Source organism: Anser anser (genome assembly GCF_964211835.1).
Source record: "Anser anser genome assembly, chromosome: 2".
NCBI classification, from domain to species: Eukaryota; Metazoa; Chordata; class Aves; order Anseriformes; family Anatidae; genus Anser; species Anser anser.
Window position 1 is genome coordinate 63,561,820 of NC_139721.1, and position 22,166 is coordinate 63,583,985.

General features: G+C 40.0%; 1 protein-coding gene across 4 annotated transcripts in view; it reads left to right on the top strand.

Annotated features, from left to right (window-relative positions):
• Nucleotides 1-22,166, top strand: part of CARMIL1 (capping protein regulator and myosin 1 linker 1) — a 203,916-nt gene that overhangs the window by 157,539 nt on the left and 24,211 nt on the right. For all 4 annotated transcript variants that reach the window (XM_083822729.1, XM_083822730.1, XM_083822727.1 and 1 more), the window contains 3 exons: nt 880-1,055; nt 3,106-3,193; nt 6,444-6,593. In XM_083822729.1, the coding sequence (XP_083678855.1) occupies nt 880-1,055; nt 3,106-3,193; nt 6,444-6,593 (414 nt within the window). The remainder of the gene's footprint in view (nt 1-879; nt 1,056-3,105; nt 3,194-6,443; nt 6,594-22,166) is intronic.

Consider the following 22,166-nt stretch of genomic DNA (forward strand, 5'->3'; position numbering starts at 1 on the left):
CCTTTTCTCACAGGCACGGGTAGATGAGATAAATCCAACAGTAAGTAGATACATCCAGTGTAGTCAAAAAGTGCTTCATAACTCAGCTTCATTGAGGTACATATGGAAGATTTTTCTAAAAGAGAGTATGAGAGAGAATAAATTGGTTCTATCCCATCAGCTGGGGAGATCTTACTTTAAGAAAGTTGAGAGGGTTGAAGGGTTACATAGTCCTGTTTCCAGACTACACATTGTTATCTTCTGTCCTGGTTTGGGTTTTTTGATCAGTTATTTAAAATATATATATATTATTGACTGCATCTGTTTCATTGTGGAATTCCAAGTACGTGAGATCCATACATTAAAAGTTTTATGCCCCTTGCAAATCATACCTCCAGCTACATCTTAGTATATATCTATATGCCTGTACAGCATGCCAGGTTCTTGTGAGTGTCCTTTCTTTATAAACAGATGCCCCTTGAAAAAAAAGGGCAGGTCTAGAGCACCAATTAAATTTGCCAGTTCAGGGCAGAGTTTAGGGCAAAGGCTGGTACAGCATGGTACAACATGCAGGGGCAGCAGTGGTGGGTGCATAAGGGCAGCTATTTATTGTTCTGGCAGTTAAACATGCAGAAATGTAAGTGTTTCAGATTTGAAAAGGCAAACAAGTACAGTTGTAGGTAGTTTTCAAAACAAGTATGTTGTTCTTCCTTAGCTTTATTTTGGAAAAGGCCTTTTATATTGCAGCTGGATTGCAAAAGGAATTAGAGTTTAGGAAGTAAAATTGTAAAAATTGCAAGTCTAAAAGTATCATAGTGCTGTGCAACAGAGTAATGGTGTGATCTTCCAACTAATGAAGACCTGTGTACGTGATGTTAACTTTTGCTTACTGTGTTGCAGACGCTCCTTGAGTCTATGGTGGATGCAGCGGAAAACCTTTGCCCAAATGTAATGAAGAAAGCTCGTATCCGTGAAGACCTGATAGAGGCTAGCACTGAGAAGATTTCCATCCCACGCACTTTTGTGAAAAATGTCCTTTTGGAGCAATCTGGAATTGATATCCTCAATAAAATCAGGTACTTGAAAAGGCTAAACTAACAAAATTGGTTATATAGTTTGGAGAGGACTCTATTTTGAGTGCATGTGTGTGTTTGTATAGTAGAAGATTTTTGGAATGCTTTTCAGAGCCACAAGAAACTGTATTAAGACATTCAAAGAGCAGGAAATTGTTGTATGGGTCCAGTGAATTTAGTTCAGGAAATTCAAATATTTGGAATCTACAGGGATGTTAACTTGAGCATTAATGCATGTGTTTCAGGTTTCTTTAATAAAAGTTTGGGTTTATGCTGCACAAATAACATTTGCATGACTGGTACATTTTTTTTTAAGCTGTTGATGTCCTCAGGTAGCACTAAATTACTGTAATAGAAGGAAATTGCACTTGTTTGCTTTTAGTATTGACAGTGCTTTGCCTGTTGCTGCATTTGGTCTTGCCCTGTAGCTATAGCAATCACTTTAAACCTTTTTTGTGTGGGAGCTGTGCACAGCAGACAGACATGAAAAACAGAAACTTGGATATTCAACCTGGAGCAGGAAGTTACTTTAAACAGCTTACAATTCCCTCTTAACAACAAAAAGAGGGAGAGAGAGAAAGGAGTGGCTTTTACCTGACCCTCTACCGCATATTTATTTTCACATTAAACGTATATCAGAGTACATATTTATGCCATATAACATGGGTAGCCTGTACTTAAACCTTTGCAGTTGCCATCAGTTGACTAAGAAATCCTTTCTACATGATGGAAAAACATGTCATTTTGGATGGAGATGCAGATATATTTGCAGAAGAGGAAGAAGTGCTTATTTTTAAAAACAGTAAGACTTAGAATTTAGTTTTGCTGGGTGCAGCGAAATTGGCAGGAAAACATGTTAAAGACTTTAGTTATGCCTTCAGGGTGTTTAAAATGGTTCAGGGAGTGATTTTTCTTCACTTTAATCCTATCAAACAAATCTGTCCTGAGATAGTAAGTGTCCCTTCCCCCCTTCCACCTATAAAGCTAAGATTGTCAGTGGGGTGAGGGTGTCACACAGTAACCCTTCCTGCTTTATAATATCTAAAATTAATGTGAAGATAATGGAGGGAAATCTCTTCTCCACTCTCATTCTCTTCTCACTGTGGCTTGATTACTAGTCTACCTCTGTTGTATTGTATCACCTTTTGCAGGGAAGTTTCTTGCATTTCTTCCCCAGGCTTTCTGCAGCAATAATTCTAGCCCCAGACAGAAGTTGCTTTGTTATTCCAAAGCAACTCAATTCATGTTTAAGAATCTTAAAATGAAGTTGTGGTACGTAAGAGGGTCAGCTGAAGCAGCAGACCTTGAAACCAAAGGCTCAGGAGAGACGGAGTTTCAGGCTTCAGCTCTGGCTTAAGTGCTTGTCAGCTGTAAAACCACCCTCCACAGTCTGAGCCTTTTGTACTCTGGCCAAAGAAGGGACCCCAAGGGAGTAATTCAAAGCACACATTTCCTTGATGGGAAGTTATTAGTCAAGTGTACTGATGTGCTGGTGTCCCATGCAGTTTGGTGTAATAGGAATGGCTGACACGAAGCTTGTAAGACAGAAAGTGGTTGCTTAGGGCAAAAAGACAAAGCAATGCATAACCAACTTGTGATGGCAAAGACTGGAGAATCGACATTGTACAGTTGCCCTTCAAGTGACAAATACAAAAAGAAATTGAGGAAGTGTCTGAATGGATCGTAATTGTTCAGTGTAGTAGCGTTAGGCAACACTTTCTTATTCATCTGACATTTGTGTTTCTCTGCCTTCAGCGGTGCAGTGTTCCTTACTGCATTTCCTATGTGGTTTTTGTACAGCTAGTACCCAGATGTTTTCGTTTCAGCTGTTAGAAGAATGTTAAAAGGTTAAATATGGTACAGAGGCTCTTGTGTTTGTGTGATTCATAAGTTTATTTCTGAAACCTGCAGTCATGTATCCTCACACCCTCTAATGTTTTATTTCAAATAGTGACAACACTAGGGATAATCATTGCACTGTTGAACGTGTCATAAAGACAAAATTCTTCTGCGTGAATTAAAAATTTCTGTCTCATTTTTAATCCTCACACAGTGAAGTAAAGCTGACAGTGGCTTCTTTCCTGTCTGACCGAGTTGTGGATGAAATTCTGGATGCACTTTCCCACTGCCATCACAAACTGGTGAGTATTTGCATGGCTAATATCTGAATACACCAGGTATGTCAACAGTGCTGTTGCATTCATGACTTAGTTACTCTCTAGCATGGCTACATTTTGAAACTGGTCTTATTTTCACTGGTATCACTGACATAATTTGACAAATAATCATGGGATTCATGCTGCTTTGCTTTAAAGAGGAAACAACCTCAAAAAGGCTGTGTCACATATTTGCTTTATTATCTTTTTCAGTATTATCAGATATAAAGCTAAAAATGCCTTTGAGATGTAAGATTGACTCTTAAGTTAAGTGCCCATAGTTGTCCTGGCAAGATGATGGGGGTTGGTTGCTCTTGAAATTAGAGTAAAATCTCATTCTTTAGAGGCAGACTGCTGAGACCTTATTTCCTGAATGAATACATCTTGAGACTACTTTAGAAATGTAGGTATCAAGTTTCAAGAGAAAGGAATGGAAACATAGGAAAGGAAATGCTCTGGGTGTTATTTGAAGGTACTGAGCTGCCAGGAGGCACCGTTATTTGTGATAAAGGTACTTGCTTTAACAAGAGTAGGAGAAATAAACAATTTTTATCCACAGAAAAAACATTTTGATTTCTTATGCAATGGGACTCTGTGAGGAGAGTCCAGTACTGTTTTTTAAAGAAACCAGTGGGTGGTCATTCTCCTGACTGAAATTGCTTTCCTTTACCAATTGATATTTCTCTGGCTTCAGCTTTCAGTCATGAGTTTTTCAGATGCTTTTCTCCATAAGATTAGAGAACCATAAATTCCTCTATATTTCTTCTCTACTACTCTACACAAAAATCAAAACACTCTTTTTAACTTTTTTTTTTTAATTAAATAAACTAAAAGTCTGAGTTATTTAAGGGTGTGTCCCCATGATACAGAGCAGCATTGTGTAAAGATACAACCTCTGGCCTCAGGAGCTATGTAACAGCATCAGGCTGCCATGTGAGTGGCATGTTCATTAGCTCCGGGTGGTTCTGGAGCAGGCTCAGCTGGCAGGATCTTTGGGCTGTCTCTGTCTCGTGGCATTGCACAGCTTGGGCATACCCTGACTCTTACACAGTAAGTCATTTTCTCCAGCCCTTGAGTCTTTTCAGTGACAATCCTTTGCACTTTCTCAGCTGTTTAGCAGTTTCTTTTAAAATGCAGAATCCGACAGGCTATTCCAGCGTGGCTGTTAACCAACAGGGAATAGAGGAGTGAAATTATTTTTGCCTGATGTTCTTTTATCCTCATATTTATACAGCTAAGGACATAACAAACCCTTCTTTTTGTTGGAGTTTCAGTGGTAGCTCATTTTCAGGACTGGGTTTGGATCAGGATTTGATTTCCTTCCCAGCAATGGCTTCTGTACGCTTGTCAGTCCTTCTTTTCAGGATGGTGTCTATAGCTAAAGGCCAGTGCTCTTTGTTCTTAAGGAGCTGTACATTTGATTTGAGTTGATTTAGCATGTGATCCATTTTGGCCTGCATTAGTAGCATGTCCTTTTTTACTGTTTAGCACTCTCCTCTATTTCTGCTAGCCGCAGATTATTTCGGGTAGTGCCACTGATGACAATGCTGAAGAGTATGGATCTCAAAAATGCTCGTGAAGAACTCCTGTGGAATTTGTCAGTGTTAATCTCCAACTGAGAGCTGCAATTTGAGAGCTGACAGCCAAATCTTAATAAAGCAAAGATTAAATGCATTGATACAGTTCTGTAACAACTCCTTACATTGGAGTGTCACGCAGTAGTAATTCAGCCACCTACAAACATCTGTGTGCTGTGTTGACACAGTTGTGTTTGAGGCACATTTGAGAAATGAGCCTTGCTTGACAACACCCGTGTTTGCCTAAAGTGATGATGATTAGCATTTGTTATTATTCCAGCTATTTTAGTGTGATTAAAGAAAAATCCGTAACAGCTCTCCAATTGTTTTTGCTTATACAGATGCTAGACTAAATGAGCTATAATTTACTCAGGTCATCTGTTTACCCTTTTGATGTTAAACAGAACTACAATCCGCTGTTTGTCTGGAGTTCTGCTGATGCTGAGCAGTGGACTACAGCTCTCCCTAGCTGCCACTTCTAAAGCTTCTGTAACCAACTAATTTGGGTCAGCTGGTCTTCAAACGCTTGTAATGAATGTTATGTAGTATTCTCTTTACCAACAGAACTAGAAAATATTTCATGATTTTACTGACTACATGAACTCACTCTTTTAATCACAGTCCAATGTGTTCTATATAATATTCTCTATATTCTTAGTAACAATTTTGGTTATGCAGGTCTGATAATGCATTTTATTATTGTTTGAGTTTTTTCTCTCTCATACTTAAAAAAAAAAAAAAACAACACACTTATGGATCTATCAGTATTTTCCTTTTTTTTTTTTCCCTGTGTTAATCCCTACCGAGGCTGTCCCAGTTTTTGAATAGGGCATCATAGCATTTTGGCCATCTAATGATCATGAAAGAATTCCTGCTCTTCAATCCTTTTTTTTTTTTTTAATTTTTATTTTTTCCTTTCTTCCATACTACTGTCACTTGGGTGTTGTTCATTTGCCATCAGGCTATTGATAATTTGCCTTAGCTTTAGTATTCTGCTCAAAGATGCTTATTGTTTGGGGTGGGAATTTGTACTCCTGGTTGAGTAATCTTTGTACCCAACCAAGAGTACAATTTGCACTCTTGCTAATAAGGACTGTAATTGGGTTGTGGTCACTGGTCTCTGAATAGCCATCATTCCAGTCCAGTAACAACTCATCTTTGTCCAATAGGAAGTAACTCTTTTACATAATACATATTACATGGAGAACAAATTATTCTACCTTGCTTTTTCACGTATGGAGTATGCTTACAATTTTGACATTAACTGAAATTGTACGTCTCTGTACAATTTAATTTAAAAAAAGATACACAACAAAGCTTCTCTTCCACCCCTTTTGCTTTCTTTATAATAAAGACAGGATAAATGCTGAGGTAGACCTTAATGTTATTATAAGACAAAAGTATGATGTCTTTTACTTTACTTTTCTGATTAGACTTCTTCTCTTCCTTCTTGGAATGTGTGATGGAAGGGTTTTTCCTTCAAAAAATACTTGCCCCAAAACTGTGTGAAGATGAACAGACACAACCAAGCTTTTAAATGATCTTCTAGGATCTGTGATTGCTTTCATTCCCCACATTTTCTGATTTGGTTTGGTTTGTTGTCTTTAAGTTTGATTGATATGTTCTTGTCTTTATCCTGACTGACCATTTTGATCCAGGCTGACCATTTGACCAGACGTGGCAAACCGCTTCCACAGCAGGAATCAATGGAAATTGAGTTAGCTGAAGAAAAACCAACTAAACGCTCAATCATCACAGTTGAGGAATTGACAGAGGTAGAACGTTTAGAGGATCTGGACACCTGTATGGTAAGACACATTTCCTCAGCCTGTTTGGTTAAACATACAAATTACTGGAAGAAAAATGTTTTTTTAAAGTGCCATTTGGCAGTTTCATGGTATCAGGAAACAGAAGGTAAGAATTGGCTTCTGGAAGAAAAAAAAGATGTTAGCTTGTGAACATTTTGTCTGAGTTACACATTGCTGCTAAGCAAAGGAAAAGCTTTTTTTTTTCTTTTTTTTTTCCCTACTTCTCCTTTCCTAGTACCTATTCAAGGGTCATTCTCTTGCATCAAGTGCTATAATAACACTAATATAATAAACATCTCTTTCATTGGCCACAGTTTCATAGAGGCTCAGTTGCAGGAATAAATTGGACTATGCTATCCTTTGACAGCATGCTGTTTTCTGCTTTTGTCTTCATTCTGCTTGAGGTGGATTCATGCGAGCCATGACAAAAATTGCTTCTGCCTGGAAGTCGTATTTTTGGCCATGAACAGAAGTTGATGTTTTTAAATCAGTTTTTGGATGCATGGAAGAAGTCTTAAAACCTTAAGACCAGGCTGCAAGTGATCCTACAGGGCAAGCTTTTCAAAAGTAATTGAGTTAGGAGTGTGAGATTTAGTAAGAATGCTGAACATAGGTCATTGAAGTGCCTTATAAAATCCCATTGTAACTTTATAATAGAGATGGCTCCATGCCATCCTTTACAAGATGTAAACCCACGGAATTCCAAATAAAAAGGTTGATAACTGTTTTCAACCTCAAATTCCCCTCCACCCAGCTCAGTCTGTTTTGGAATTCTACTGCAAACAGGAATTTGAGGGAGCACTTCCATATTATAACTTAGTCAGTCTGATAGGTGGTCACTGCTGCAAGTGATGGTCTTTCTCCTCTGCCCTCCTACCTGGCTCCTTGGTTGTGCGCTTTCACAAGAAGCTAAAATAGCAGAAAAAATGGGTTACATCTTTTCGTAGACTAAGTTCAGTTGATTCACCTCTTTGAATAGATTAACTGCAGAGTCAGACAAGTACAGCTGAAGGGAAGGAGCAGGATTGCTCTTTTCTGCAGCAGCTGTCTGTCAGCCTGGCTTAGGTACAAAATGAAAGCACGCCAACATTGGAAATACCAGCTTTAAATAGTTCTCTCCCCCTTGCAAATCTCGTACCTTACCAACATCTGATTTGATGCAATATTTGTCTGAACATCACAAATCCCTGTGAGACGTGTGTTGTGGACTGCATCAGCTGGCTCATCAGTGGTACTATCAAGTTCCATAAGCTTTCTGTAGCTAACATTCAGTAATCATTTGGAACCCTAAATCCTGTGGGAGGGAGATATTCCAGTAAAATATTTAGCATCTGAACCCTGTATCTAAGTTATTTTTCTGCATGCTGGCTTCGTATATAGAAAAAAACAACTAAGCGCTCATTTTGGCCCCCACCTTCCCCCTTTAAATTTATTCTTGCAGGTTGTAAAAAACAGTCATACTGAAAATTTTAAAAATAGCTCTTGTCTCTACCTCATATCACCATGGTTATATGAAAGAATCATATCGCTGTGTTGTTATCTTTCACTTTGGTCATATTAAAATAATGGAAATGTGATGATGTCTACACTCTAAAAGATGCATTAGATGTTAACTGTACTTACCTTGAGAAGTGTTTATATCTCTCTTCATTCTCTTCATTTGCCCTCATCACGCACAGAGATTCAAACACCTCTGTGACCCAGATTCTCAGCAATACCTAATTTCTAAAGAGAATGAAGCATCAAATAAACACAAGGCAGTAATCCTAGCCAGTGCTGAAGAATCCATTTTTTAAAATCTGCAGTCACTTTTTAAGAGCTAATTCTTGCATCCTGGGTGCAAGTGATATTGGTTGCTGTTGTAAAAATACATAGATAAATAGATAGCCCCAGGAGGCTGAGTAATACAGGTATTTTTACTGAGCTAGTGCACTTTTTACTACTAAAAGCATCTTAAGAGCAGATTCCTTACGTGAAGTTACTAACTCCACCCAGAAGGATAGCACTTTACAAGTCATGTATTTAAGCTATGGGGAAATTGTATGGCTTTCACATACTGTCTTAGAAAAATTCACCAGATTTGTGGCATTTAAGCATCATGCAGATTACATGGAAATGAACAATCTTCTAAAGGGGATAGCAGTAAATGCTTTGTGAGCTGGTCAGTGCAGGAAACGGATATGATCCTGAAAGATTTTACTAGAAAGAGAAGCATATGGTTTTATGAACCAGAATTATGAACCTAATTTCCTTTGATTATTTTTTAATCTTAAATGAGAAATAGCTATTTAGAGCCCACATCCAAAATGGCATTAGTCCAGAACACTGTCTTGTTTGGCCACTGGAAATCCCTAAGCACATCTTTGCACTGTGAGTAGCTTGTGCAGCTGGCTGCGTATTCTGCAAACCTCAAATGTGAAACCTTGATTTGTAGCTTGGTGTTCTGCATGTTTGTGCACCTATCTCCTGTTATCAAAAGATTATTAAATGTGCAATGAGACTGATTGTATTGTTGGGTGGGAAAACTCTCCTGTTCTGAGCAGTTCATTTTCCACAAATCTTTACTACTTGCCCCCAGTTATTTGCCAAAATGTTTGGGCAAGAAGAGATTTTGGGCTTTGCAGAGGTGCTGAGCTTGGACCATCATTTTGGCGGAGCTGGTTTTTATTTCCTCAATTGCAAAACTGGATTCATGTGCAAGTCCATTATTTTTAGCAAGCCTGTTGTTCTCTTTGTTCTTGTTTTCTTCAACGAGCCTTTTGAGGATCGGTTTTCTGGCTGTGGCAATGTATACAACAGTTTGTTGTTATGCACCAGCCCCCCTTGAAGTTGTATTTGAACAAATTGGGAGAAAATCTGGTTCAGGGTTCAGTTTTGATTTTTGGCTTGTCTGATGGTTACAGAGAGACTGTGAAGCTCTGAAACTAGGTGAATAATTTTGAGTGAGGTAGATGTATTTGGAATAAAATGCTTATGAGCTATTTGTTCTTATACACTAATTGAAATTGGAAGACAGGAAGGTTTGTTTATAAAAGTTGGACTGCCAGAGTATTGGTCTGAAACTTCAGATGATGGAGATAAAGCAAGCAAACAGGTACTGGTCTGTTGTAAAGCCTACCCACATGTTCTCAAGCAGGGTGGACAGTTGGATGCAGCCCAGGGGATATCCATGCCAGAGCAGAGTTGCCATCCATTCACTTCTGAGTTTGATATGTCTTAAATGATAAGACAGAATGAAGTATCACAACTATGGCTTTAAAATGTAGCACTGGGGAGGGGAAAAAAAATACTTTTCAAGCTTATTTCTGCTTTTATTTTTTGTTGTGGGAATTAGGACATACTAAATAGCATATAGTAACTGAGTAGTTAGAGCTGATTAGCTTCAATGTAGGATTTGGTTCTCATCCTTGCCTTTAACTGTGTCCAGAGAGCCCAAGATATGAAAGACTTGTCAGTTGTATCAGAGTTTGCTAGTCCATTAAAGGAGTTGTGAAGAACGCTGTGGGTGTTTGAGTGGTCCAGTGTGGGACACGGTAGCTTGAATGTTACCGACTCAAGAACCTCTGATCTCCCAGAGCCACAGTGCAGTAAACTGATGCTTCCATAATCTACAGCTGTCTTAGTTGTCTACGTTTAATTAGAGCTGCATCGATGGTAATAAATCATTAGATAAAAGTTGCATGCAAATAAAATGGAATGCAAAATCTTTATGCAAAAAAATACTTGTTTTTCATAGATTAAAGGAAAAAACTCTGGCCTGCTTTTCAAAGCTTAGACTCAATCAAGAATTAACTTCATAAAAGAGTAGATTTTTTCAGAATGTTTGTGTGTATATGACAAGTGATACATTTTAAAATAATTCAAGCATTTTAAAACTAAACAAAACGCCCCTTTTACTGAGGTTGAATATTATGTATCTTGGTACATGTAATTGTTTAGTTAGATACCAACTGATTTCATTGGGTGTAATGTATCTAGTAGTAATTTATTCTTTCATGAACGTTAGTTCTTTGCAGAAGCAAGAGTTATTGAATAGTGCTTAATTCCTCAACAAAAAGTGACAGTGCATCTTTGTTAGACTGTCTTTAACAGTTGCATTGTAAAGGCCTTTTTTGTTGTTTTTGTTTCATTTTTTGTTTGTTTGCTTTTAAATTCTCAAGCTAAAAGCTTGAGGCAGGCTTTAAAACAGACCATTCCCTGTTAGCTGGCTGTATCTCCATCATCTGAGGTTCCATACCAGTATTTGGTTTTCAGAACATGAAAAGGAGATCATCAGAGCTAAGTCACCATGTAAAGAAAAATTTTGAGGGCCATAGCTTTTTTACTAGAAATCTGTGTACTCTTCCTCTTTAAAATATCCATTTCAATTCTATATTGTTATTACTATAGTCAGTGACAAGCATACAGCCACGCTAAGTATTTTTTTTTTTAAAGCAAAGCAGAGGTCACTTTATTTGCATTATGAAGGGGCACGATAGGGAGTTGTTTGAAAAATGAAGAGGAATTGTAGGTTATAATAATACACAACAAGTCTGCTTATAAATCTTCTTTAAAGGATTTCAGTGTAAGATTGAAATGCTGGAACAGTAAGCTATGTATTTGCAAAAATGCTGGTAGCTAGTAGGAAAGGTCTGCATGTGATGAATGTTGAATCTTAGTCATTTCTCATCGATTTCTAACTTTAACCATAGAAATGGTGCTAGGGCTTTAATGGAGGAAAGCTTCTTTAGAAACAAACAAAACAACAATAACAAAAATCCCATGTGCATTATATTAATATTTTAGCTTTTATTGAACAACAGGTTTCACCTGTACAGTAGAAAAGATATTTGCAGAAATAACAGAACTTTTGTAGGGAGGTGGCATGTATTTTTTTCCTGGAAATGGGCTAACTACCCATTGTTAAAAATTTAGCATGTGAGGTCAGTATCCAGATGAAGATGTATCGATCCACAGGTACGGGAAGACTAAGTGTATATAGATCCCAGTGTTTTCAGAGAGAAGTGAGAAATTTCATTCACCACACCCAAATTCAGAAAACTCACAAAGCACTACCTGAAAGCCCCCATCCCCGAAAGCCAAAATAAATTGGAATTAAAACAAATTAGAGCAACAGAAATCCCTCCAGTCAGTTTCACTAGAGGAAGGAGAAAAGGTAAAGACGTGTTCATATGTGCACGTGTGCTGATACTGTAGGAAGAAAAACTGAAATATGTGGGTCCCTAACCTACTACCACATCTGATTCTTGATGTTGTGTTGCCTGCAGCAGAATACTCTCAGGCATAGATAGGCAGCTTTTTGGAAGAAAGACTAAATACTTGCTGGAAAAAAAGAAAAAAAAAAGTTCCTCTTGGATTCCTTATGTTCTCCCTTGCTAAAAAAAGTCTTTAGCACTACAAGCAGCTTAATCCAGCAAAAAACATTGTTCTGGCTGTGAAGGGCATTTCCACTTTCCCCTGTACACAGTTTCTTCTTTCCAGCCCACACATGCACACTTGTACTAGAGTTCATGCAGCCACGCTACAAACTGGGTGTGGGAATTGATTCAGCTTAAAATTAGGCTTTTTCCAGAGGTTTCCTTTCCTGGGTTAGTTTGCAGAATGCTTGGTCCTTTGGTTGAGTGCCCAGAACTAATCCTGAGCGGCAGAAACGAGCAGCCAAGGATGAGGGCAATGGCAGCAGCCCGGATGAATGCCAGATTGAATCGATGGGGACACCTCAGCTTCTCTCTTACATACATTAGCAGAAAAGGGCCGTTTATGTACAGCAAATACAGTGCTTTATGGGGAGCTAAGAATTGGCTTAATGGCATATGAGAGTATTCTTGGCTTCTGAAAAGGCTCCATCACAAGCCTACGAGAAAATCTACCTCTGTGGGAGACTAGTAATATTTCTGACTCAGCCCAAACTCGGGCAGCATATGAAAACATCACCAGGAGGCACACAGCACAGGCTAAGCCTTCCCCGTACATACAGCACCAAGTCTGAGAAAGCAAGAGACAAAGGGAGCTGGTGTGATCATTTGGCAGAATCTGGGAGTATCTTGTTCATTTGCAAGTTCGTGTGTTTGTATGTTAGACTAACCATTACTATTATGATTACATTAATTTTAATTGAAAATATTTGTTACCCATTCCAAAAATATGTGTTATCTTTTCCTGAGTGCCTTTACATATAGTTTTGCAGTGACCTTACAACCCTTAGAGGTCCTTGTCTGTGGTTGTTCAATGTCTGTTACATGTATTGGACACACACTACAGTCTCTTTCAGGCTCATGAGGGGTTATGTGTTCCCAGCTGAAACAATTTAAAAGATTACTGACTTTCATTGCCTTTTCTTGGTGTCTCTGAGTGGAAGGAGGTGATGGGTAATTGCTATAGAATATATTTTTCTTAAACCAACGGAGACTTCCGAGTGAGTCCAGAGTTCTTTCTCACAATTTAGGGTACGTTGTTGCTGCAATGTGAACGAAAGGAAGGAAATGATAAACTGCTTCTAGTAATAGCACTACGTGTTTGGGTTTAAATAAATAAATTGCAGACTGCTTTCTGCTTAGATTAAAATGAATATCATGAACTGCAGCTGTCGAGAGTTCAGTTTACATCATGACACTTCTCCATCGCGAGCTTGTCTTCCCCCAGTAGTGATTCTTTGTTTTAAATGAATAGACCCAGACGTATATTGAGGGTGGAGAGGAGGCTGTGTAGGTTTGTCTTTTGTGGCAGTAGTTGTCTTGCAGTTACTGAGTTTCCATCATTTTATTTCACGTGGTGAAAAAGTCACACTAAAGGAACGTCTAAAGCATGCACTGAAACTTGAGGGTTACACTCTCCTGCTGTGGTTTTAAGAGGGAGATACTGCTAAGAAGTTAGTTTGTGGCTGACAAAGGTCTTCTTCATGTAGCTGTGAAATCTACAGATTGTGCCACCCCTGGCTGCTCCGTCCCATCCAGAATTCACCTTTCCACAGCCCCTGTTTAAAAAAAAAAAAAACTGCTTGGTATTTCCCGTGGCAGATTAGCGAGAGCTCATTTGGAGGAGTTCTTGGCAAAATCTAGATTAAGGAGCCCTCGGCAGAGGGACAGTAGCAAAGAGCTTGAGAATAACCTCTGGTGGTGCTGCTCCTATAGCACACATCTGTCTGCAGTCTTAGTGCTTCTTGATTCAATTAATACCTGGCAAATTGGCCTTCTCAAGGGGTTGAGGAGCTTTCTGTATAGATTCTGCTGCTTTTTGATTCCGCCAGTGTCTCAAATGAATAGTTTGGTCCAGGTTACATTGTCTGCATTGTGTGGAGCAGGCTAGTTTACTCTGAAATCTGGAAAGCCTCCTAAAAATAGCACATGCACAATTCTGTCTTACTGAGAGTGCTTCGTTGCTCCTGTTTCATGCAGAACAGGAAGCGTGTGATTTTCTGCTTGGCAAGATTGAGACCTCATAGTGTGGGGGTAAAGAACAGTTGCTCACGGGAAGAAGAGAGAGAGTGTCAGTACTAAGGAAGGCAGTTATAGAGTGCTATTAGATTTTGCTATAATTTGTCATCAAAAAAGGAGGCTAAAATGAACTAGATTACTTGAATCAGAAATTATGAAATAAAGCAGGTGTGCATAGTGCCAGAAGGCTGGGAGAGAGCTTCTGAGTCATCAGATCTCATCCCTGCTATCACAGACAACTGTGTCACATAATCCTATATAAAAATTTATCATGCTTTCTCTCAGAACATTTCTCTCAGACTAGAGGGAAACTTAGAGGTAAATAGATTCTTTTTTCTCTGTTATTCAGGTCAGCTAAATCCTCGCTGCAAAATGGTGGGTATCTCCCTGCTTTAAGATCTTACTTCATGGGAGTAAAGATTAAATTACTGTGAATTTTTGAAGTCAGAAGTGATGACAGGATTGGAATGCTGATCTGAAACCAAAAGCACATAAAGTGGTGAAAAAAGCCCTCTAAGCAGATGTTGAAGAAAACTAAAAACATTGAGCAGAAAAGGAGGACAAAGTGATTGAAGAGTCAGGATAGCTTCATTATGTTGTACATATTAGCTGTGGGTCGTTTCCAACACCCTGGTATTTGGATGTTCCAGGGGAAGTTTGTGCCTATGTGCTCCAGGTAATTACAGAATCTGCTGGTTTGTTGCTAGCCTGCTTTTAATTCTTCACATGCAGGTGAGCAGTTCTGTTTTACATGGTAGGCATCTTCTTCTTCTTGCCTGGTGTTTCTGTCTCCGCTAGGCTTGCGTGCTCTCCCATGACTGTCTGGCCAACCACCATTATTAAAATCATGTATCCCATTTACGTGATAGCTCTGTGTAGATCAGCCTTCGAGTTTTGCCATCCTCTCTTTGACATTTATGATTGACCCTGTCTGTCAGTTTGTTTTAGAGAAGAAACTGTAGTTTTGAAACAAAATGTCTGTCTACTCAAATATTTCTGCCTTCCATACAAGGCATAGAATATTTGGTATTTCCCTATCAAGATATCTCCCTATCAAAAAGGGTGGGTGTCTCGATTTTGTTCTCTATCGAGACATCTCCCCATCTTAATAGGGAGATATCTCGATATAGTAGTTTCTGACAAGACTTAAAATTGAGAAGATATATTTTTTTAATCTTTATATTCACGAAGTGTATCTCAAAAGTGGCTGAAGGACATAAAAAATTACTGTGTCCTAGGAAGGTGTCTGAGGCAAATTTCAGGGAGAAAGGAGCAGCAGCTCAAGTGAGCCTGAGGGAAAAAGAGTCCATCATAATTCTGAGCAGAGAGGCTGCTAGTCTCCATCCAAGGTAATCTGCATCTGATTCTTTATGATGATTTTCTTCACTTTACTGTTTCTCCTTTGAAATATCACTGCTGCAGAGCAAGCAAAACTGTTGCATCATCTGCCCCCAAAAGGTCTAATGATGGCGCAAAGATGACTGGTGGTTTTTGCCTAGGTGAATGTTTATCCTTTCGGGAGGCTTTTGTCCTCTTCAGGGTGTAGAGAAAAAGGAGAGGTACAGAAGTCATGCTGGTTCTCAGTCCTGGGAAGCTGTAGGGCAGCCAGGTACAACAGTTCCCATTCAGTAGGACCTTGCCTCAAACCTGCTCTAAAGATGTTCTTGCCCAGGGTACCTGATATGCATATGGTCATTGTCTTTAAAAAATTGCCTGAGGATAGCTTAAACAACTGCCCATGCCTCACTGTTTGCTGAAATCAAGTGCTTTTTCATCTTGTTGTACGGAAGTTTGGGCCTTGAACCAAGTAATTTTTGCATTAGCATTTGCTAGCTGAAGGTAATGAACAATCATAAGCAAGCAGGCTTAAAAAACAGTTTGTGCTGTCTGATCTGCATCAGCTCCCCATTTTGTACTTAATTTTTAAGTAAAGTAAATCAGATGGAACCATCCTGTTTGTTTGTTTTCAACTGCTGCAGAAGATGCTGTTAGCCTCTTCATAAGGAACTGGAAAACAGCACTGATAATGCTGGGAATTGCTTTTTCTCTTGCAGGTGACATAGATGCAGGCAGGCTTCCTTGTGGGATAATCATTCAGAACAAGAAATAAAGAATTCAGTTTAATAGTTTAAGGAACTGTTCGGTTTAACTAATGCACCTTTTTTTTTTTTTTACTCTTCATAATAAAGGCCTTGGATATCCATATGTGGGAATATTTATTAGCAGAAATTTTACACGACTTGAAGGATGAAAGTGCAGAATTATTAATTAAAAGAATACATGGAAATACTTGGCAAAATATCATACAGTCCGTGAGCCACATTTCAGCAAGTAGGAGAAAAAAAAAAAATGTTTATTGGCTAGCAAAATGAAAGAGCTCGAGGCTGAGTCTATTGAGCTTATTTTACTGCAGCACTACGCTTTTTCTTTCAGAAAATGTTACTGTACAAAGTAACTCTAAAGGTCAGGGTGGTTTAGATGAGACTAATTGAATTAATCCTGAACCACAGCTCTTTCTCTAGAAATTTAACTCTTAGGGAGGGCAAAGAAAAGCAGCAGACTCCTTAAATTCATGTGTGGATTATTTGTATGCCATATTTATCTACTCTATATAAAAATGTATAGTACTTCCATACAAAAGACGAAACCGTGAAATAAAAGGTCAGGACTGGGTCCTCTGCTGGTGTAAAAATGCCGTAGCCCGTGCATTCAGGACAACTGTGCCAACAAAGAGCAACCTGTCACAGGTTGGCCTTGGTTTCCAAACTGTGTTATTAGTGGCTGTGCTCTCATCCCTCCTCTAAAACTCATCCCTCCTCTAAAACACTCAGCTGGCTGTCCTGTGTTTTGGCGTTGCAGTTAGCTTCCCAAGGACAATGGCACTCTAGGGGGAGATTCTAAGGATGGTGGTGGTTCAGGACATCAACATTGCTGGTGGGAAATACATCACTGAATTTCTGCAAGCTATGCTGAGGGTTTTACCATGGAAATCACGTTATAAAACCTTCAGTGAGTGAAGCAAGCAGTAGCAACTTTCTAACACTTTTATTGGGAGAGTAAGATACCTGTGTGTCCAAAGACTGAGATGCAAAAAAGCAAAGTTGGTCAATTTGCTGTTCTGTATTATGACAAGCACCTGAAGGTTGTTTGTTTTGTTTCTGAAGTAGACAACAGATGTGTGACATCTCTGTCAAAGGTAGTTACTAGAGGAACCGTGGGAAATGGTGATTGGTATCGTGGCAGCTTAGCAGATCAGGATTCTTTACAGGAAAAAAAAAAAAAAAGACAAAACACAAAACAAGGACTTTTGACGAGATGCCAGTTACCAAGACATGGCCTGCAAAACACATACGTCTGAAATAATTTAGCAGTGGTTTAAAATGTTCTGGGAGTAGGCTCCCTGCGGTGCAGTCAGACTTCTAGGTGGCTTCAGGCAAGTCCCTTCACCTCTGCTTTGCTTAATGGTGTTCCTTGTCTAGCCTTTTGCCTGCTGCGTGCTTCTCCCTCCTCCTTCTCCCTCCTTACTCAAGCTGTTTAGCACCTTTTAGCTTTTAAGCAGCTCAGGTGAGATCACTGGAGCCTGAAAGGTGGGAACTTCCATAGGTCCTTGCTAGGACCAGGACCACGGGCTGCAAACTCCCCCAGACCTGGGATTGTTTCCTGGTATGTGCAGAGCTTTGCACTTTGGTCCTAATCTCACATCCAGCTGCTTGTATAACATAAATAACTTCCCTGCCTATGCATTACCTACACAGAACATACCGGAGTACTACCAAGAGCACTGCCTGAAAGAGAAGCTGCGTTGCAGAATGGTTTTTCAAGTGTGCTGGAGATTTATTTTTAAGATGGTTTTGGTTTCAGAGATGTTTCTCTCAATTCTGCAGTCTCCCTGGGAGCCTCAGACTAGCCCTAGTGAATGGTAGTGTAGAAGATGGGCAAGAGAGAGAACGTGGGGTCTGGCAGGGAGATGGGGAGAGGGAGAGAGAGGATAGCATACAAAAAAAGGAGTAATGAGGAGGTTTGCCTGAATCACTGTTAGCTGAGAACTTCTGCACAAATTTTTGGATGGTAAGAGAAAATTAAAATAAAAACGCTAAGGACAGTTGGAAAAAAAGTCCTTTGACTGGTTCTGTGCGCCAGTGCTGCTTGTGCCATTCAAAGTTTGCCATCTGATCTTTAAAACTTCTAGCTGCAGCTAAGCTTAGAAGTATGAACTGTGACAAGTTGGTCATTACTGCTGAAAATGTCAAAGCATTGAATAATTGACCTTAGTGCCTCCTCAACAACTAAATGATGAACTTCGTGTTATGAGCAGGCTGGTTTTGGTGCTGGTAATTAAACCCCAGTGCAATATCCATTTAAAAATGCAGCGCTTCCTTGCTGAGTAGTTTAAACCAGAGCACAAATATTGACTTCTAGCACAGATGCTGTACAAATATCTGCATTTCTCATTTGACTTGAAGACACAGCCACACTCCTGATAACTGTTTCCTCTTACAATTTTACTCTAAATTGAGAAGGAGTGTGACTGGATGTGTAATCTGCCACCAAAGAGATGGGCTATGGGATCGCTTCATTTCATATGATGGCTGTGCCTTTTTTTCTTTATAAATTTTGAAGGGGAGAGGAAAGGTCGCACGTTATTAATGGCATAGCATCATTCTAGTGTGCCAAAAGTGCTTGAAAGGTCTGCACCTCTAAACCTTCATATGGAAAGGAGAAATACTGTCACTTTGGACCTCTTTTTTATAGCAGGATTATTTCAACCTTAAAAGAACATACTTGCATCCTTTTCAGTATTTCAAGAGAGGCTTTGTTTTTTTTCCACAGTCTCCCACTTTCCACAACAAACTACAAATCTGTAATTTAGAAGCCTCCTTCAGACTAGGACGTATCAGAATAAAACCTCTCTCACCACTGGTTCCAGCAAATTGAAAAAAAAAAAAAAAAACAGTAAATTAGGACAGCAGGTGGCAGGTTGGCACCATTGGTGAGTGCCATATATTGGAAACAAACATCTGAAAATCTGAGTTTGTCCCAGTATAGATAAAGCAAGAGAAATCACATCCATCTCTGATTGCCCCTGGAAACAAGAAATGTATAGCACCTCCGAATGCAACGGATTTTTACCTCATTCTTGCATGTCACCTTTCCTGCTAAGACTTTTAAGTGTTTTGGCTTTAGTTTCCTTTATTTTGGTGAGCTCTGGTTTTGCCTCCTTTCCTGAAAACTGCTATTGCTTTGTCTTCCCCATTCATATTCTTTTTTCTTTCTTTTTTGCTGCATGGAGACTCTCTGCTGTACAAGTGTAAGTATTTTTTTAGCTCTGCTGTTTCTGGCCTACTTGTTTGCGTTTTTGTGCTCCATTTGCCTCTGTACTACTGTGTTAGTCTCCTGGGAGACTCTAGTGCCATCCATCTGCACTTACAAAAAGAAATAGGCAGCAGTTTAGGAATGAGATTGGATTTTACAAGAAGGCTTAGCCAGCACAGCGTTTGAATTTAAAGCATCTCTTGACTTTGAGACCAAACCAAAGCAGAGTGCTGATGAGATCTAAGCAGGAGTGTTACTGCTCAGAAAGAGAATCTATCGCTTGGGTTTTATGTTCAAGCATCACACAGCTTGATGAAACAACAGCTTAAGAGTGAGCATAAACTAGGGTTTTCTTGACATAGCAAGTTCCAGGTGGAAGAGATGTCATGGGTTATCTCTGAGTTTGCTCAGGTGCGTTTTCTTTGTCTGACTGAATCGCTTTGAGATTTTGAAAGCTCTTCTCACCTGCTGTCACCCCTAATGCCTTCTCAAAGCTGAAAATCCATATGTAGTTTTGCAGGAAGGAGGGCTGGGGGGAGATGGGTTGGGGAGCTGAATTTTGAGAGAGAGGGAGAAGTTGTTCATTAATGTAAGTCTTTCAAGACGAGAATGACAGGAGAGTCATGGAGCATCTCTAATAGGATTGAATATAAGTGATTCTGGAGGAGGAGGAGAGAAAGATGGAAATGAGCACATCCCTAAGCACTGAGAGTAGTTCCCGTTATCTGTATAATCAAGGAATGTAGTGTGTAAGACTCTGTTGCTAAAGGCACGTAAGTTTCTAGCACTGGAAACAAAGCTTCAAGCATTGAAAATGTGACCTTGGTTGTTGTTCTTAATCCCCAAGATACTGATGTTCTTCCACATTTGGTAAGATAACTTAAGAAAACTCAAGAGTGTTCAGATAGCTTTGTGAAGAAGGGAGTCGAGAAGAAATCTGTGAGCAGTGATCCATTTAAGAAGAGATCGTAGGAGTTTAAAGGTAGCTTGGACACATGAAACTGCCTAATTCTAAAGTGGCCTGAGGGGTAACTCCATGGAGCCATCTCCAGAGAGAGCTGCGGCATGCGTGCATGCAGACCTCCTCGAGGGCTTCCGAGAAATGGAGGTACACAGGTTAATCTTTTTAGCTGTTCTGCCAGGCAGCCTGCAGTGTGCTCACAGAAAAGTAGGCAAAGCAAGGAAAAACTTTAGGAGGTGGCCTGCAGTGGTGGAAAGTCGCTGGAAGATGTGGAAGCAGTCAAGGAGGGGAGGTTGATGCCAACAGCTATTCCCCTGTACAGGCCTTGGGTTGAAAGGGGAGGCAGTAGAGCTGAGTTTGGTTTGTGTGGCCGGAGGTGGTGCGAAGGCACAAGGTGTGCATGTGCCCAACCTGAGCAGCTTCCCTCAACTATGGGAAATGGAGCTCAGGCTGGAGAGGGCCAAGATCCTTCCCTAGGAGGAGTTCAGACATCTCCTCTGGTAGTGAGACGTGCCGTGCTGCTGTAGCGTGCTGTACACTGTCTGAGATATGAAGCAGAGGTGGTCTAGTATTTTGTAGAAAGAGCACACTGGCCTATTTAAATTAGTGCTTTGACCCATTTTGTTCTGAATGCTATCTAGAAAATTCACTTGACAAGAAGTGTTTCATCTGTGCACTTCCTAAACAGGCTAGAAAACAGAAGGTTTTCCGGTGAAAGTGTATGTGTAACTGTTCTATTCATGCTGTTAAAACAAATGGCAGGCATCTCTATCCCTCTGCCTTTATCCCCAGCAACCAAGCTGCTGATGGATTGTGCCAGGCTGACGGGAAGTTACAGCGATGATAAAGGGTTCTGAGCACCAGCACAAGCTCTGCAGGGTCATCTGGGGGCTCTTTCTCATTTAGGAAGGAAGATGGAGTCATCCTGTTCCTGGCTCTCAGGGGTATCTTGGAGTGTTCAAGTCACTGCACAGGAGCCTCAAAACTTAACCTGTGCTGTTCTGCATTGGTGCCCTGGGCCAAGGCAGGGCTCTCAGCTTGTCTGTGTTCATCCAAGAGAACTGCGGACACTGGACATGCAGTTCCTGAGCTATCAGAAGTCTACCGTCAGCCTTGTTTCCTGTCTTCCTTCCTGATCTTCTTCAGCACATGAATCGCAGCATTATCCGGATGTAATTTCCAGTTGCACTACCAGAAAGAAGTTGCAAACAGGCCAAAATGAGTGTAAATATACATTACCAGGAGAAATACGCTGCAGCTGGAAGTGCAACTGGTGGTGGCTCCTAATTGTTGTACCCCAAATGCTGAGCTGCTTCAGCTCACCATCGCAAGAGGTGCAAATGCCTTCAGCTGTTCCAGTTTTGGATGAGCCCAGTTTTATCATGAGATAAACCCTGCATTTGGTTTATTGCTAGCTCTCAAAGTAGCGTCTGACCTTTTGCTGCAGTAGCACTTTGCCTGCTCATTAGTTTCATGGTACGTCTCCTCAGGTAGCAAGCTATTTCCTGTCTGATCACAAAGTTACTTTATCATGAACTGATGCTTGTCAAATGTGGACGTAGAAACCTGCAGCTGAAGGTATCTTTTTCTGCCGGTGATGTTCATGGCAGCAAAAACACAGCTCTGTTGCATGGACGGTGCTATCACTGCCCACTCTGTAATCTGGCTGCCCTTTTCTGATGTTGAGAAGACAGGTAATACCTCTCCTGTTCTAAAAATCTGTCAAAACCCCGAGCAAAACCCTGCGAATAGTGACATAATAATCCTTCTCACTACTTCTGGTGGGAGCATGAATTTAGTACGTGTGAGCGTGGGCACTGAACTTTCCATAAGGAAAAACTATTAAATGCCTAACTTTAAAAATTC